A 14,896-nucleotide genomic window follows, 5' to 3' on the forward strand; every position below is an offset into this window, starting at 1 on the left:
ACATCTGCCCAAAGAATTCCAAAAACGTGCACAACAAGTGGTAGAAAAGGGCCAAAGTATCTCAAATAATCAGATACGTTCAGCAATGGACGCAGCAGACACAGCTGCAAGAACTGTAAATACAGCGGTGACAATTCGGAGACACGCATGGCTGCGCACCTCAGGATTCAAGCCCGAAATCCAACAGGCTGTGCTTAATATGCCTTTTAATGGACAGCAGTTGTTTGGGCCGGAAGTGGACACAGCTATTGAGAAGCTGAAAAAAGATACAGATACGGCCAAGGCCATGGGCGCGCTCTACTCCCCACAGAGCAGAGGCAGTTTTAGGAAGACACAATTTAGAGGGGGGTTTCGGGGCCAAACCACAGAACCCTCACCCTCACAAACCAGGCCCACATACCAGAGCCAGTATCAGAGAGGAGGCTTTCGGGGACAATACAGAGGTGGACAGTTCCCTAAGACTAGAGGGAAGTTCCAAAGTCCCAAGACCCCTCAAAACAAACAGTGACTTCAGTGTCACAAATCCCCAACACATAACACCAGTGGGGGGGAGACTAACAGATTTTTATCAAAATTGGCAGGAAATAACAACAGACTTGTGGGTCCTAGCCATCATCCAACATGGCTATTGCATAGAAAACACACAACATGTCCAAACAACACATGGATCTATTACAGATAGAAGTCCAAGCGTTGTTACAAAAAGATGCAATAGAACTAGTACCCAATCATCAGAAAGGAACAGGGGTTTACTCCCTGTACTTTCTCATACCCAAAAAGGACAAAACTCTAAGACCCATATTAGATCTCAGAACACTAAATCTTTACATCAAATCAGATCACTTTCACATGGTGACACTTCAAGACATAATCCCCTTGCTCAAACAACAAGACTACATGACCACATTAGATCTCAAAGATGCGTACTTCCATATACCCATACATCCTTCACACAGGAAATACTTAAGGTTTGTAATCCAAGGAGTACAATACCAGTTCAAAGTGTTATCATTCGGAATAACAACAGCACCAAGGGTATTTACAAAATGCCTTTCAGTAGTAGCAGCACATATCAGAAGACAGCACATACACGTGTTCCCGTATCTAGACGATTGGTTAATCAAAACCAACACACAAGAACAGTGTTTTCAACACACAAAAAAGTTATAGAAACCCTTCACAAACTAGGTTTCTCACTAAACTTGTGAAATGCAATACTTAACTTGGAAAGTAGCCTTCCTAATAGCTATCACATCACTCAGAAGAGTAAGTGAAATACAAGCCTTTAAAATTCAGGAACCCTTCATACAAATACACAAACATAAAGTGGTTCTACGTACAAATCCCAAATTGTTGCCAAAAGTTATATCACCGTTCCACTTAAACCAAACTGTGGAACTCCCAGTGTTTTTTCCACAACCAGACTCTGTAGCTGAAAGAGCATTACATACATTAGACATAAAAAGAGCTCTAATGTTCTACATTGATAGAACCAAACAGTTTCGCAAAACAAAACAATTGTTTGTAGATTACCAAAAACCTCATACAGGAAATCCAATATCCAAACAAGGCATTGCCAGATGGATAGTGAAATGTATTCAAACCTGTAATGTTAAAGCTAAGAGAGAACTGCCTATTACACCAATGGCACACTCCACTAGAAAGAAAGGCGCCACAATGGCCTTTCTAGGAAATATACCAATGACAGAAATCTGTAAGGCAGCCACATGGTCTACGCCTCATACATTCACTAAACATTACTGCGTGGATGTGTTAACAACACAACAAGACACAGTAGGACAAGCAGTACTAAGAACTTTATTTCAAACAACTTCAACTCCTACAGGCTAAACCACCGCTTTTGGGGAGATAACTGCTTACTAGTCTATGCACAGCATGTGTATCTGCAGCTACACATGCCATCGAACGGAAAATGTCACTTACCCAGTGTACATCTGTTTGTGGCATGAGACGCTGCAGATTCACATGCGCCCTCCTACCTCCCCGGGAGCCTGTAGCCGGTGTAAGTTTATCAAAGTTAAACTCGTACATTTGTAAATTTGTGAATATAATACTTTTAGTCACATTATGTGAACATACTTACTCCATTGCATGGGCATTATTACTATTTACACAACTCCTACCTCACCCTCTGCGGAGAAAACAATCTAAGATGGAGTCAACGCCCATGCGCAATGGAGCCGAAATGGGAGGAGTCCCTCGATCTAGTGACTCTAAAAGACTTCTTCGAAGAAAAACAACTTGTAACACTCTGAGCCCAACACTAGATGGCGGGATATGCACAGCATGTGAATCTGCAGCGTCTCATGACACTGTACACTGGGTAAGTGACATTTTATATATATATATATATATATATATATATATATATATATATATATATCGCTTCAAACCGTTGATGAGGTTGTGCAACACTCTCAGTTCAGGTGGTTTCTAGTGCGCCTCCTTCGAATGCATATTTGCAAGACTGTTTGGTTTATATGGGGTATTTTAGATGTGGGATTTTGTTTTTGTTTTTGTTTAATTCCCAACTTTATTACATAAGTTGTAATAACATATACTATGAATTTTTCATGACTTAAGTAGCAAAGCAAATACAGACTTTAGAGTTTGACAGACAAGATACTCTGCCAAAGTGTAACAGATATCCAGTCGTCATATTAAAAGTCTCTTAGGTAACAACGCACTTGTAATACAGCACACAGACCATCTGCCACGTTTGTGAAGGAGCATCCTATCTGCCAAACTCTGAATAAGAGGGGGTAGGGAGAAATCTTCTGCTCATCCCAGCATAGTTCACCCCAATGCATCCTGGTAAATGCAGTACGCTTACTTCAAAGTTGCTCTAGTTTTTCAACAAAGTTGGTGCAGATAGTGATGTTATCTCTAGATGTGTTTCTGGGTTGAGCCCTTCATCAGTAGGTGGCAAACGTAGCGGAGGAAAGAAAAAAGTCATCTGGGGTTGCTGAAATGATATCCAAATCTTCACTGGTCACAGTTCCACTCCACAGGTACACAGGTGCATCCCATGTGAGCTTGTCAGCTCATTGGCTCAAGGGAGCCTTTTGAACACAAGCGGGAGGGGAGGGAGCACACTGCCTCTCATCCCAGTGCAGTTCACCCCATTGCAGTCTGGTAAATGCAGAACGCTTACTTCAAAGTTGCTGTAGTTTTTCACTAACGTTGGTGCAGATAGTGGTGTTATCACTAGGCACGTGTTTCTAGGTTTAGCTTTTATCAGTAGAGAGCAAAAGTAGTAGAGACCGGAGAAAAGTCATCTGGGGTTGCTGAGATGCTGCCCAAGTCTTCTTAGGTCAACGTACCACTCCATAGGCACACAGGTGTATCCCAGGTCAGCTCATTGGCTCAAGGGAGCCTTTTGAACACAAGGGGAGAAAGGGAGCACATCGCTTATAGAATATAATAAGGCCCATAGTTTCATAAATTACCAGTGACTCTTGACATGATAATTACAGACTTATAAAAGGCGTATACCGCAAGCACCTAAGTTAGCATTTAACATACGCATAATATATATATATACGGGCAGACAATTTATAATATATGCAATAACGTTTCAGAGTGGCCCTTCTGTGTATTTATTTACTAATAGGTACTGTTGTAGAGGTTCCCAGATATTCCCTGGTCTAGAACAGGCTGATAGAACATACTGCATAAATCAGAGGACTCCTAGTGTTTCTGCCAGCTACTCGGCTGAGGGCTGTTCTTACATGCACACCCCACACCCACCCAACAGAGGCATCACCAGTCAGGTGATCCTGCCACTAAAAGGGGCCAGGCGCACGTGCCCAGTTCCAACTACCATGCTATGGAGTCTGTGTCTTTTATTTCAGTAGCATGAGGGCCTAGGGCCCCCAACACTACATTGGCGACGAGTGGGTCTAATCCCACGTGGCCGCAAGGAGCATCTTCTACGATGTGCTAGGGGGGAGAAGAAGGCCGTCGCAGCCCCAGCCCCACCCGTGCACGGGAAAGTGGTAGGTGCTGGCAAACCACTATGCGGCTACAGAGCGTTCTGCAGCACTGCCAAAACAGCTGCGGTCGCTGAAAATTAAGAAAAGCGCTACAGTGCTTAAAAAGCACCTACCAGGCGGTGTGGCGACCACAGCACTGCCAAGATGGCTGTGATCGCCCAGAACAGGATGGTGCTGTTGCACACTGAAAGAAGCATGCACTTATGCCCAAGGCCACCCCCGTGTCGATTGAAGTGCGGCCCGCAGCGTATGTGAAAGCTGCCGGGGCGGCGCATAATGTGCACATACGGTGCTGTCGCGCACCGTCAAGTACTGAAAAGAGCACTTACCTGCAGCCCCCTCCAGAGCCCCCTCCAGCCTGGTGAACACCTCCCTGCAGTATGGCTCCTCTCCGGTGTCTGCCTCCAACAAACGAGGCACCAGAGGAAGAAAGACTGTCTTCCAGCTGGAAACAAGAGCAGCATTGGCATCTAGTGGCCAAAGTAGGTACTGCACCCATGTTTCTGCTTTAACAGGGAAACAAGCTGTCTTGACGACAAGTCTACAGCAACACCCCAGAGAGTGACTGTACCGGACCAGCAGCGCGCCCGCAGACGGAAATGGCGCAGAAGATGGAAGCAATGCATACGACGATGCACAGGGAAGGAGAAGACTGCAGCTGTCCCAGCCAAGCTGCAACGGTGAGGAATGGAATTAAGTGCCACATGAGGCACGAGGAGAGCGCGCATGGCCTGCGTAGCCCCTGGCGGCCGTCCGCCGCCACCACAGAAAGAACTTCACATGCCCCAGTAGTGATGGACATCACCACAGGACAAAAAAGGGACATGCCAGGCATTAACAAAGGATGCCCAGAAGTAAAAAAAAAACAAAAAAAACTATGTCACAGGTGAATGTAACGCACAGGATAAGAGGCCGTGTCAGCCGGCCACACAATGACAGAAGATGGCCACCGTTGACCCATCAGTGAGCAGGTCATCAGAACTGACCGACCCTGCCAAAACAGATGGAGGCAGGAGTGAGCGCTGCAACAGCGCAGCCCCGAGGCGCAAGAGTGGCGCCCTCGAGTGAAGAGATGGGGAATGAGAGTGGTGACCCTCCTGCCAAGGAGCGGTCCACCAATAGGATCCGGGAACGGACCAGACCAGGAGAGGTCTGCCAGAGAGCAGATCAAGTCCTACCTGCAGGACTCCACCTGCGAGAGGCTGCGACCGAGCAAGATGCACCAGGGGCAGTGATAGGTCCATGTGACGCAGCATGTAACCTGTGGCATTACGCCACATTGAAGACCAAGAGCTAGATGCACCAGCAGAGGTGCAGCACAAGGTCCATGTGACGCAACATGTGACCTATGGCACGACGCCACACCAAAAAGGAAAAGGAGAAGAGAGAGTGGCACGATCCCACAACAAGAAATGAGGAGAAGAAGAGAGGAGTGTGACAGATCGGTCACACCACAGATCGACTCCATCAAAGGTGTGCAAGCGGAAGGAAGTAGTGTGACACAACCGAGGACTCGGGCGAGCAGATGGGAAGGTATCCATCTGCACAAGGGCGGGACCGGACCGGACCGACAATATCCAACGAACTGTGAGGTCGTGGACAAGCGACTGAAGTATCCGGATGTCATTGGCACTGCTGTTTGTGTCCAGCGCAGTCTGGTTGAACAACGGAGGTGTGCTGTGATTCCGAGTGCCCAGCTGCACCTAGTCCATGCCACAGCTCAGGCAGACTGCCTGAAGAGACTCTGTATATATTTTGCATCTTTGTTTCTCTCCCACAGGTTGGACTTTGTTGTTTTGTTTCTCAATAAAGTTTGGGAGGGATGTAGTGTCCTGCTGGACACGTTCTAGTGTTTCTGCCAGCCACTCGGCTGAGGGCTGGTCTTACATGCACACCCCACACAGAGGTCACCAGTCAGGTGACCCTGCCAATAAAAGTGGCCGGGCCCACGTGCCTGTGTCTGTGTCTATTATTTCAGTAGCATGAGTGACTTGGGCCCCCAACACTACAGAATCTAGTATTTAGTTTTCGGAAACAGTGCTCATTACTGAGAATGTGATCCCTTTGTACATGTACGTAAAATTACCACCTTTGCAGTTCTGTTGACTATCCTGTCCGTTGAATCGCGGTTTCTATTGTCAGTGAACAGAGGGAGTATATCTATCTTCTGGCAGTGCACGTACCGGGTAGTTCATTTTGCAACCACTCCAACGTCATCGGACGACGTACTCTGTATTCATAATGTGCCACGTTTATTTGTGTACCATCCTCCACAGCTAATCTGCAGACACGGCCGCGAGCACACGTTTGAGTCTGGGCCTTTATTTTGAGATTAATATTGATCCGTCACTTAGTTTTCTTCCGGCCAAAGCACTTTAAGTCTATTCTTGCACGTCCGCGCCACCAGATGTGAAACCCGACCAGATCGAAAGTAAACACACCCCTCAACAGGGCTCTTGAATTTCCTAGCAGTTTCAGAATATAATATCCGACAAATCAGGTACCTTGCTCTAGGCGAAATGGGAAAGGCAGATGAAACCAAGTCTAATATTTACACATGTTCTTCCAGGCCGGATATGGTGTGCACAAAATAATCTGTTTCATTAGTCTGTGTTCCAAACTTTTGAAGCAGGTTTCAGGGAAGAGCAAAAAGGTAAATATTGGTCCCGGGCAGATAAAATTGTTCAATGTATTTCATGCCGACATAAGTCATTGTTGTCCTTTTAAGGATACTGGATATTTGTTGTTTAAACATTTAAAAGAAGTGACCCTCCTATATTTTAAAATGCTATCAATAGGGACTGCTTTTAAATTGAATTCCAGGGACTTTATTTTTTACCTTTGTCTCACTATGAATTCACATCAATTTACATTTGATAGACGAAAGATTAAATGAGGTTGTCCTTTTAGAAACAAATCCCTTTTCTTGGAAAGCTATAATAGGCATTCTCTTCTTCCGAGAAAAAAAAGATCCCGCTGCAAGAGTAAAGCATTTAATATTGCTTTTAACCTGTAAGTGTAAGTACAACGTAGATCATCAAATGTATTTTGTTTTTCTTTTATATATTTTAGGTAGTTGTTATAGCACACATATTATTTCGGTGAGCAGCAAAGGGTGTGGAGGGTTTGTAGGTGGGATGCTTGTAGAAGAATCCATGTACCTGTCCATTTTTAATTATTTACAGTTTGAGGGGCACACAGACAAAGTGCTTTTCCAAGAATTCATCATTTTGTCAAATTTAAAGCTAGGATTAAAACCCAAATCTCTAGGGTACAGGGTCTTCAACATAGCCATTAGGTGGCATATGAACAACCTAACTCCAATCCTGGAAGCGGCGTTGCACTCCAGACACTAATTTTCAGCTCTCTTTTCCAGCTTGGCATCTCGATAATTATGGGGAAGTCACCACTTACTTTGTCACAGAATGATGATGTACTTATTCATGTGGCACGTCTGTCCAATAGGCCCAAAATCCTACAAAGTCAGCCTAACAATAATTGACCGTTGTTAATACCTTGATCCAGTCGAGGATTTATTAGTCATTGTAGCTGTCTGAAGATGTTCACATCTATCTTTCCTCGTTTGCATCTCAACTAAAAGCAGTGGCAAGAATATTATAAGCTGAAAGAAATGAGATTAAATCGTCTCCCATTGACTGTCTATTTGGAAACAAGTGTGGTTTAAAGCTCTTACTATGGTACACTAGGCAGTCTGCTCTTTGACTCCTGGCTTGCCATGCATCCACATTCTTCTATTATAAATCTCCAGGCCCTCTAAGGTCTGCTACTTTGCCTTTCCTGGTTATGACCCCTTCTTGGACTGAGTGTGTAGGGTGATAGAACCTATCCTGTGGTGGGCACAATATTCTAGAACACCATCCCTAGCAACCCGCTAAACAAACCTCTTCTAGAAACTATTAAAGATTACACTATTTGCGTTGTAATCAATGCTGGTGTTCTTAGCTGATTGTGGTGTCCCTTATCACCCTTAAGTTAATGGATACTTGCGCTTAAAAATAAAATGTAACATAGCATTGATTGACACTTGCACTGCCTTATAGAATAAATCATATTTCAGGGTCATCTGCACTCATGTGCTAGCCAAGTTGTTAGCTAAGGGGCTGTTAGCCAGACTTGCCCTAGAGATGTTGAATAGGATCAGTAACAAAGCCAACCTTTCTTGCATCCAACATGAGATGATACTGTAGAGATAAAAGTGGCAAGATTCTCCTCTAGGGTAACATTTTTCCTATATGAGGCAGATTAAATGTTTGGAGATTCATCAGTTAGCACCAGGTAGGGATTTTCTGGTCGAATAATATCATGGATGTTTGAGATTTATTAACCCACCTGACAGCCTTCTTTTTTATAAGGTCTTTTCTGATTAACTAGAGTCATATACCAAATATTTTTCAGCAAGCATAACACTGATCTCACTGCACCCTGTCCAGTCAGTTACCCATTTTAATGTAACTTAATTTTCCTTTTTGAAATTACTGTTTTCAATTTTCTTTCACACTGTTCATTCGTTGTGCTCCAATGTACTGTAATAGTTTTTAGTGCAATGATGCTAGGTAAAACCTTGAAATAAGTAAATGATGGATTCAAAAGCTGCCTTAAGGATAGCCAAAATCAAGATGCAAGCATGGCCCTAATCTTTGGGAGGGAGAAGTTGTTTGATGTTCATAATAGTGCTTTTGGTGGTGCATCAAGGTTACATGGTGGCTTTGCTGCTGTTGAGGTAGCTACAAACCAGGTTGCAGCTGCTAGTTCATGGGATTGTTCGAGAAGCTCTCCCAAGGAATAGGTGATGACTACAATGGAGGTCTAGATGTAGAACTTATTTGCTATGATTGAAACTCACTTTAAACCCTTATTGATGTGGCACACTGTGTTGTCAGTAAATGATTTGTTTTTCAGGTCTGACTTGACAGCGCAGCTGTCTGCATCAACTATTGTTACCAGTGCTTTCAATTATCATTTAAAGTAGCACCAAGATCTGCCCCAAGGTGTAGGTCTCTTACCTTCATGCTATTGGTTAGTAGGTGTACTATTCTACTTCATATGGAGTGCTTGCATTGCAATGAATAAGGGGCTATTTTCCATCTCAGAAGTACACTAAATCGTCACACATGCATTGAATGAATTGAATCATTACACATTAAAAAAAAATTCTCCTGCAAACAATGCATACTAAAAGCAAACTTTTTTGTTTTCTCTGCACCAGACAGGACAAGAACAGCACGTGCAGCAGCAATGCAAGATTCCTTACACTCATGCATACTCCCAGCACAACTATAGCATAGACGATAGTCATCTCCTCCTCACTCTCTCTCCCTCCTCCTCTTTTACTTTCTAGTCCTCCTCTTGCTCCCTCTCTCCTCCTCATCTATCTCTCTCCTCCTCATCTCTTTCCCTCCTCCTTCTCTCACTCTCTCTCCTCCTCCCGCCCCCCTCTCTCTCCCTCCTCTCTCTCCCTTATATCCCATCTCACCCTCTTTCTCTCTCTCTCTCTCTCTCCCCCCTTTCGTTATTCTCCTTGCTCTCTGTCCCTTTCTCTCTCTCCCTCCTCTATCTCTCTCCCTTTCTCTCCCTCTCCCCGCCCCTCTCCCACTCCTCTTTCTCTCTCTTCTTCCCCCCACCACCCCCGCCACCTACCACAGCAGGCAAAGCTTCCTTCATAGTTGTACAGTGTAGTCAAAGTGTCACTGTCTCTTCCCACAGCTTAGCCTCTCCGAAGAGCAGACTGCAGGTGTTTTGCATGGGATCCTAGAGTGTCTGGAGGCCACGGAGAAGGTTTTTGTGGCCCCATACGCTTGCTAGTTCTTCTCACCTGCATTGCACATAATCTGCAATCAGACTTCTAGAGGTGGCGCTATATTCAGGCCACTGAAGGCATGTGGCCGCTGGAGTTACTACAAATTGGAAAGGAGGTGTCATGGGAGGTGACTAAACTGCGAAAAATCATTTAGTTTGGTTACACTGAACACATTTATAACTCTTAGGGTGTGCAACGGTGGCAAACCCAGTAGGTCTGACTCTAATGTTCTAAAACAAGCAAATAACATTGGTCAATGCCTTATGTTTGCATCTGTTAGCACATTGGAACTGGAGCTATTTGCTTTGCCAGTGGTTGTTCCACCACCTTGTTGATAATTGTGTTCTGCATTGACCGCATAAGAACATGCCAAGACATTTATTGTCCTGCATCTCCTGTGACACACAGGTGTGTGATTTAGAGTCACAGGACCCTGACATCTGTGTATGCAATACTGCTGGTTCCTTTCAGTACCTTTTATAGACCGTTCATAGCCCTCTGTGTTTGGAAAATCAAATCCATGATTGCAATCAAACATAGAACAAGTGAATGAGATGTATCTATGAAAATAAAGAGTATGTTTGCCCAGTGTACTGTGAAAACAATTTTTTCAACATACTGTTTATAATTCATGCTCATGTTCCTAATACACAGTGTGAGGTGTGTGTTTCTGGTAGTGTAGATGTGTGTGTTCCTGTTTTGATGTTGGTATCTGCGAGCATTTATTTTTGTGTTGCTGATCTCTGGGAGTGGATTTAGGTTTTTTGTTTGCTTACATTTTTTTTCAAGCTATTTCATTCCATTGGCATACTGTTGCATCTTTTATACAGTTTGCCATTTTGTATACACCCTTCCGTAGCCACCTTTATCAAGTTATTTACATCCTACATAAGTTTACTTAAAACCTTTCTGTATCAGTTATGTCATTGCTTTCCATAACTAAATTTCACGTGCTGCAAAGTTACTTTTATTGTGATGTTGCATTGTGCGCCATATAAAGACTGGGCTGTGTCAAGTTAACATTGAAAGGTTTACATACAACACATAATGTTTTACTGTCTGAACCAATAGTCTGTGTTTTTTCTGTCTTTCCACAGACTATTATGCCTGACTCACATGTTTGGGCACTGGATGTTTTTGGAAGAGTGTATACTCTGTCTGTGACTGGACAGCACTGGGAACAATGCAAAGATGACCAATTGGAGTTCAAGCGCGTTGCTGCTGTTAACCAGTGCTGTTGGGGGATAGCCTGTGATTATGGGGTATATGTCAATGTCTACGCAAGTGACCTCCCCATCCGATATCAAGAGGAGACCTATGAAAATCAAGTGAGTACAAAAATACAGTTACTTATATTTTACATTTAATGATTGCACAATAAAAAAATGTGCTTGTATTTAAAATCTATAAGTAAGTTCCAGTAAGAACCTACAAATTATTTTATTGCATTTATTAATTCGCCGAATCTTCATAATTGGACAAATCTAAGGCTGAAAGTACGGTCAAGTAATTAGCACAACGAATAAAAATTAGGTAAGGAACCACTCGCCACAGAATTGAATGTGAATTTCAATACTTAACCTCTCTTTCTAATATCAACAACCTCATTCAATCTCTAATAAGACTCAATAAAATCTATAGCAGCTTCACAAATGCCAACAATCCTAAGTAGGCAAAAAGCAAAAACACCAGAAACTTAGTTGTGGAAAGAACTTAATGAAGAAAGGGGAAACCTTCACCACATTGAAAGGCTGTGGTGGCAAACCCAACTACTACCATTACGGATCACGTGAGATCAGGAAGAAGGATGTATGAACAGCATATCACAGAAAGAAAATCCTAGTTCAACAAAATAGAAGTTGATCATGCTGGGAGTGAACCCTGAAAGCTATTTGAAATAGTAAAAAAAAAAAAATCATAAACACCCACCCATCTCAACGAACACTAATGCGTTCAACAAATAATGTGAAGAGTTTTTCAAATTCTTTCTAGAAAATATTGAAAATATATAACCCTCCCTCGACATCTTGTGCAATGCACAAAACAGTCTTACAGTGACCAGGAAATCAGATGAAGAATGGCATTCCTTTCAAACACTGAACATGTACAGCCTCGCAAATATCAGCCTCAAAACCAGAACACTGTCTCAGCAAGGGAGCCTATTTTCTTACCGATCCTGAAGGAAATCAAAAGCTTGAGGGCTCCAATCTGACTAAAAATCATTCATTGCTCACCCAAGAAATAATCTTTGACTTTCTTAAAATCGGTCAAGTCTCTCCATTACTAAAAACACAAGGTGCTGATCATGAAGCTCTCACCAACTTTCTCTCTGAAACAAAATTGGCATTTTTAGCAAATGTGTTAGAAAGCGGTGTGGTACCACAGTTCAAACATTTCCTAAAGAACAGTGGCCTACTAGATGAGCTTCATTGAGGCTTTCAACTCCATTACAGATTGGAAACGGCCACTCTGAAGATCATTGATGGCACCTCCAAATCATGGATACAGTAAGTCCCTGCCTTCTAGTCCTCCTAGATATGTCAGCTGCTTTTGATGCAGTAAATTATAGAATCATTTTTACTATGCTTGAACACAGGGTGGACATTAACTGTATAGTTCTGAAACGGTTATTGTTTTTTCTGGACAATCAGGCCCAATAAATTGAGATTACCACCAGTTTCCCAGACACATCTCCATTGGGTCAAGGAGTTCCTCAAGGATCCATACAGACTCATACCTTTTTTAACATCTTCTTTTAGCCATTGGTCCACTCTCTTAGTCTATCCAATACTGAATGCCACATCTACCCAGAAGATAGCTATACCTACAGATCGCCTTTCCCGTAGAGATAGAAATTCTAGCAAAAACCATGAACAAGATCCACACCTCATTCATGTTGCATCACATAAAACCAACCAACCATACTTATTGATGTTGTAGTGTGGTTAGTTTTCCATAACACATTCTTGTTCACTCTGTGCTTCAGTCAAGGATACAGTCTGGTACATTGCCGATAGACGTGGTAGGAGTTTAGTCTTTGGCATTCCTGCGTAGGGACATTTTTTGATCACACTGACATGTTAGTTATAAAAACACTTCCTTGTCCCAATACACGCAAGAGGGAGATTCCGACCAGGGAACCACAACTAGACGCTGACTGCCTCGTTGCAGATGCTGAACCAGATCACAGGCCTTTGCTCAGGTATGAGGGCTTATGTCTCCCGAGGGATACAGAAAGGCAAGTTAGAAGCTTAACATGCTGTGCTCGAAATAGAATTAGCAGAGGGAGAGTAGAAACTATTAAACACCATGATAACGTTGTTCTTATGTTTTACTCTCCTGGTGACTATTTCAATCCTACTGTGTTGTATAGTTCTGGTTATTGTGGCTCACGCCTTATTATCTAAAATGCAGTTGTTTTATTAAACATTATATAAAACTTATACTGCCTTTGTCATTTGTATATGAGATCATACTGTAAATGAGAGAGTTGGTTTGGATCTGAGTGACCACCACTTCCCTGAGAAGTTCCAAAGATATCATGCGCTCGGCTGCCTAATCATCTCTTCCTTTTTGGAGAAATGAGGCACTGCTAGTTAGCCGGAGCAAACCCAGATTTAGGGTGACAGAGGTCCTTCCAAGTGGGTCAGACTCAGTCCCCCACACCGTGAATGATCCTGCTGCCTAGAAATCCAGTAGTCTAATTTAGGATAATGAGAGCCCACACGACATGGCGCCACCAACGATTGGTCTGGCTCTAATTTTTGGATCCGGCTGACTCTCTCGGTCTCATATATATTTTGACTCCTCGGTTCCGTATGCGGAGACGTCCGTGTGGCTGAGGATTTCCGCCTCCACGCATAGGTGCATCCTATTGCTTAGTGGTCGGTTGTTCAAGCTTGAACTTTGAAAGGAAAAACCCCGATATTGGTGTGCCTTCTCTACCCAGGTGCTGTTTTTCTCTAGATGGCGAATCCTCAGGTGGTGCACGTGGCACTTAATATGCGCCAACCGCTCACGGGACATCTGTTAGCACATGGCCTGACGGTCCAGGGGGGTCCGGTCACTTTTGTGGTGGACGCCCATGCAGCCCATAGAACTGAACTTTTTTATTCTTGGGTCGTATTTCCAGCAGTTGATGGGGGAACAAACACTTTTCACGAATGCACTGTTGCGAATGTCCCTGGACAGTACAGGGCTTATGCATACTTAGAGATGCCTTTATCTTATCAAGAACATCATAATTGGCTTGATGGCGCCCTCCCACACACAGTAGCACACGTTAGGTTAGGTCCACTGAGTAATGATGGTGCGACCTGGCCTTTGTTGGCTACTTACACACCATATCCTGCGGTAGCTAATTTGGCAGTGGCTGACGTATGTCGTTTATATATAGACTTAGCAACTACATACAGAAGACTGGTTCAGTTTGTAATGCAGGCTTTAAATACTAATGCAGCGTGTGCTGCTCCGGCTCACCCACAGGCAGTGGTTCCGGGTATCAATCCGGCCACTGTACACTCAGTTATGGGTAAGGTACCGGCTAAACGTGAGGAAACTCCATTTTGGCTGGCACAAAAAATTAATACGCTGGAAGCAGTATTTCCCCATACGGGACCTCAGGATAAACATAGAATATTGACAATATGTTTGCCGTATGGAATGATTCCTCCGGTGGACCTTTGTAATACCTGGGGCACGGTGTTTGCCGCGCTCTACACTACGGCACACGTTACACCAACATTAGCTAAATTACCGGAAGTGCTTAAACAAATTCAGGATGAATATGGGGCTGCCCCCGCCTTAGATTTAGGCATGCAGTTGAGGGGCAATTTTGCCACAGTTTCTTCTATTATTTTGAGTAATCTCAAGGGAGAGGCAGTAGCACTAGCAGTGCGAATGCGTCTTCGGGACGTTCCGCAAATTAATCAAGAGCGGGAACTCCCGAGAATAATAGCAGAAACATATTCTAGTATTGGTCGCGATAGCCTAGGGGCTAGACCACAAAAGCCCCAATTACAGGGTAAAAATAATGAAGAAAATGCGAAACAACAGCAACCTG

At 43.6% G+C, this 14,896-nt stretch overlaps 1 protein-coding gene across 3 annotated transcripts in view; it reads left to right on the plus strand.

Moving 5' to 3' along the window:
- Positions 1-14,896, plus strand: part of TECPR1 (tectonin beta-propeller repeat containing 1) — a 428,339-nt gene that overhangs the window by 28,021 nt on the left and 385,422 nt on the right. For all 3 annotated transcript variants that reach the window (XM_069210138.1, XM_069210137.1, XM_069210139.1), the window contains exon 2: positions 10,932-11,162. In XM_069210138.1, coding sequence (XP_069066239.1) covers positions 10,938-11,162 — 225 coding nt within the window. In that variant the 5' untranslated portion in view covers positions 10,932-10,937. The remainder of the gene's footprint in view (positions 1-10,931; positions 11,163-14,896) is intronic.

Source organism: Pleurodeles waltl, chromosome 10 (genome assembly GCF_031143425.1).
Source record: "Pleurodeles waltl isolate 20211129_DDA chromosome 10, aPleWal1.hap1.20221129, whole genome shotgun sequence".
NCBI classification, from domain to species: domain Eukaryota; kingdom Metazoa; phylum Chordata; class Amphibia; order Caudata; family Salamandridae; genus Pleurodeles; species Pleurodeles waltl.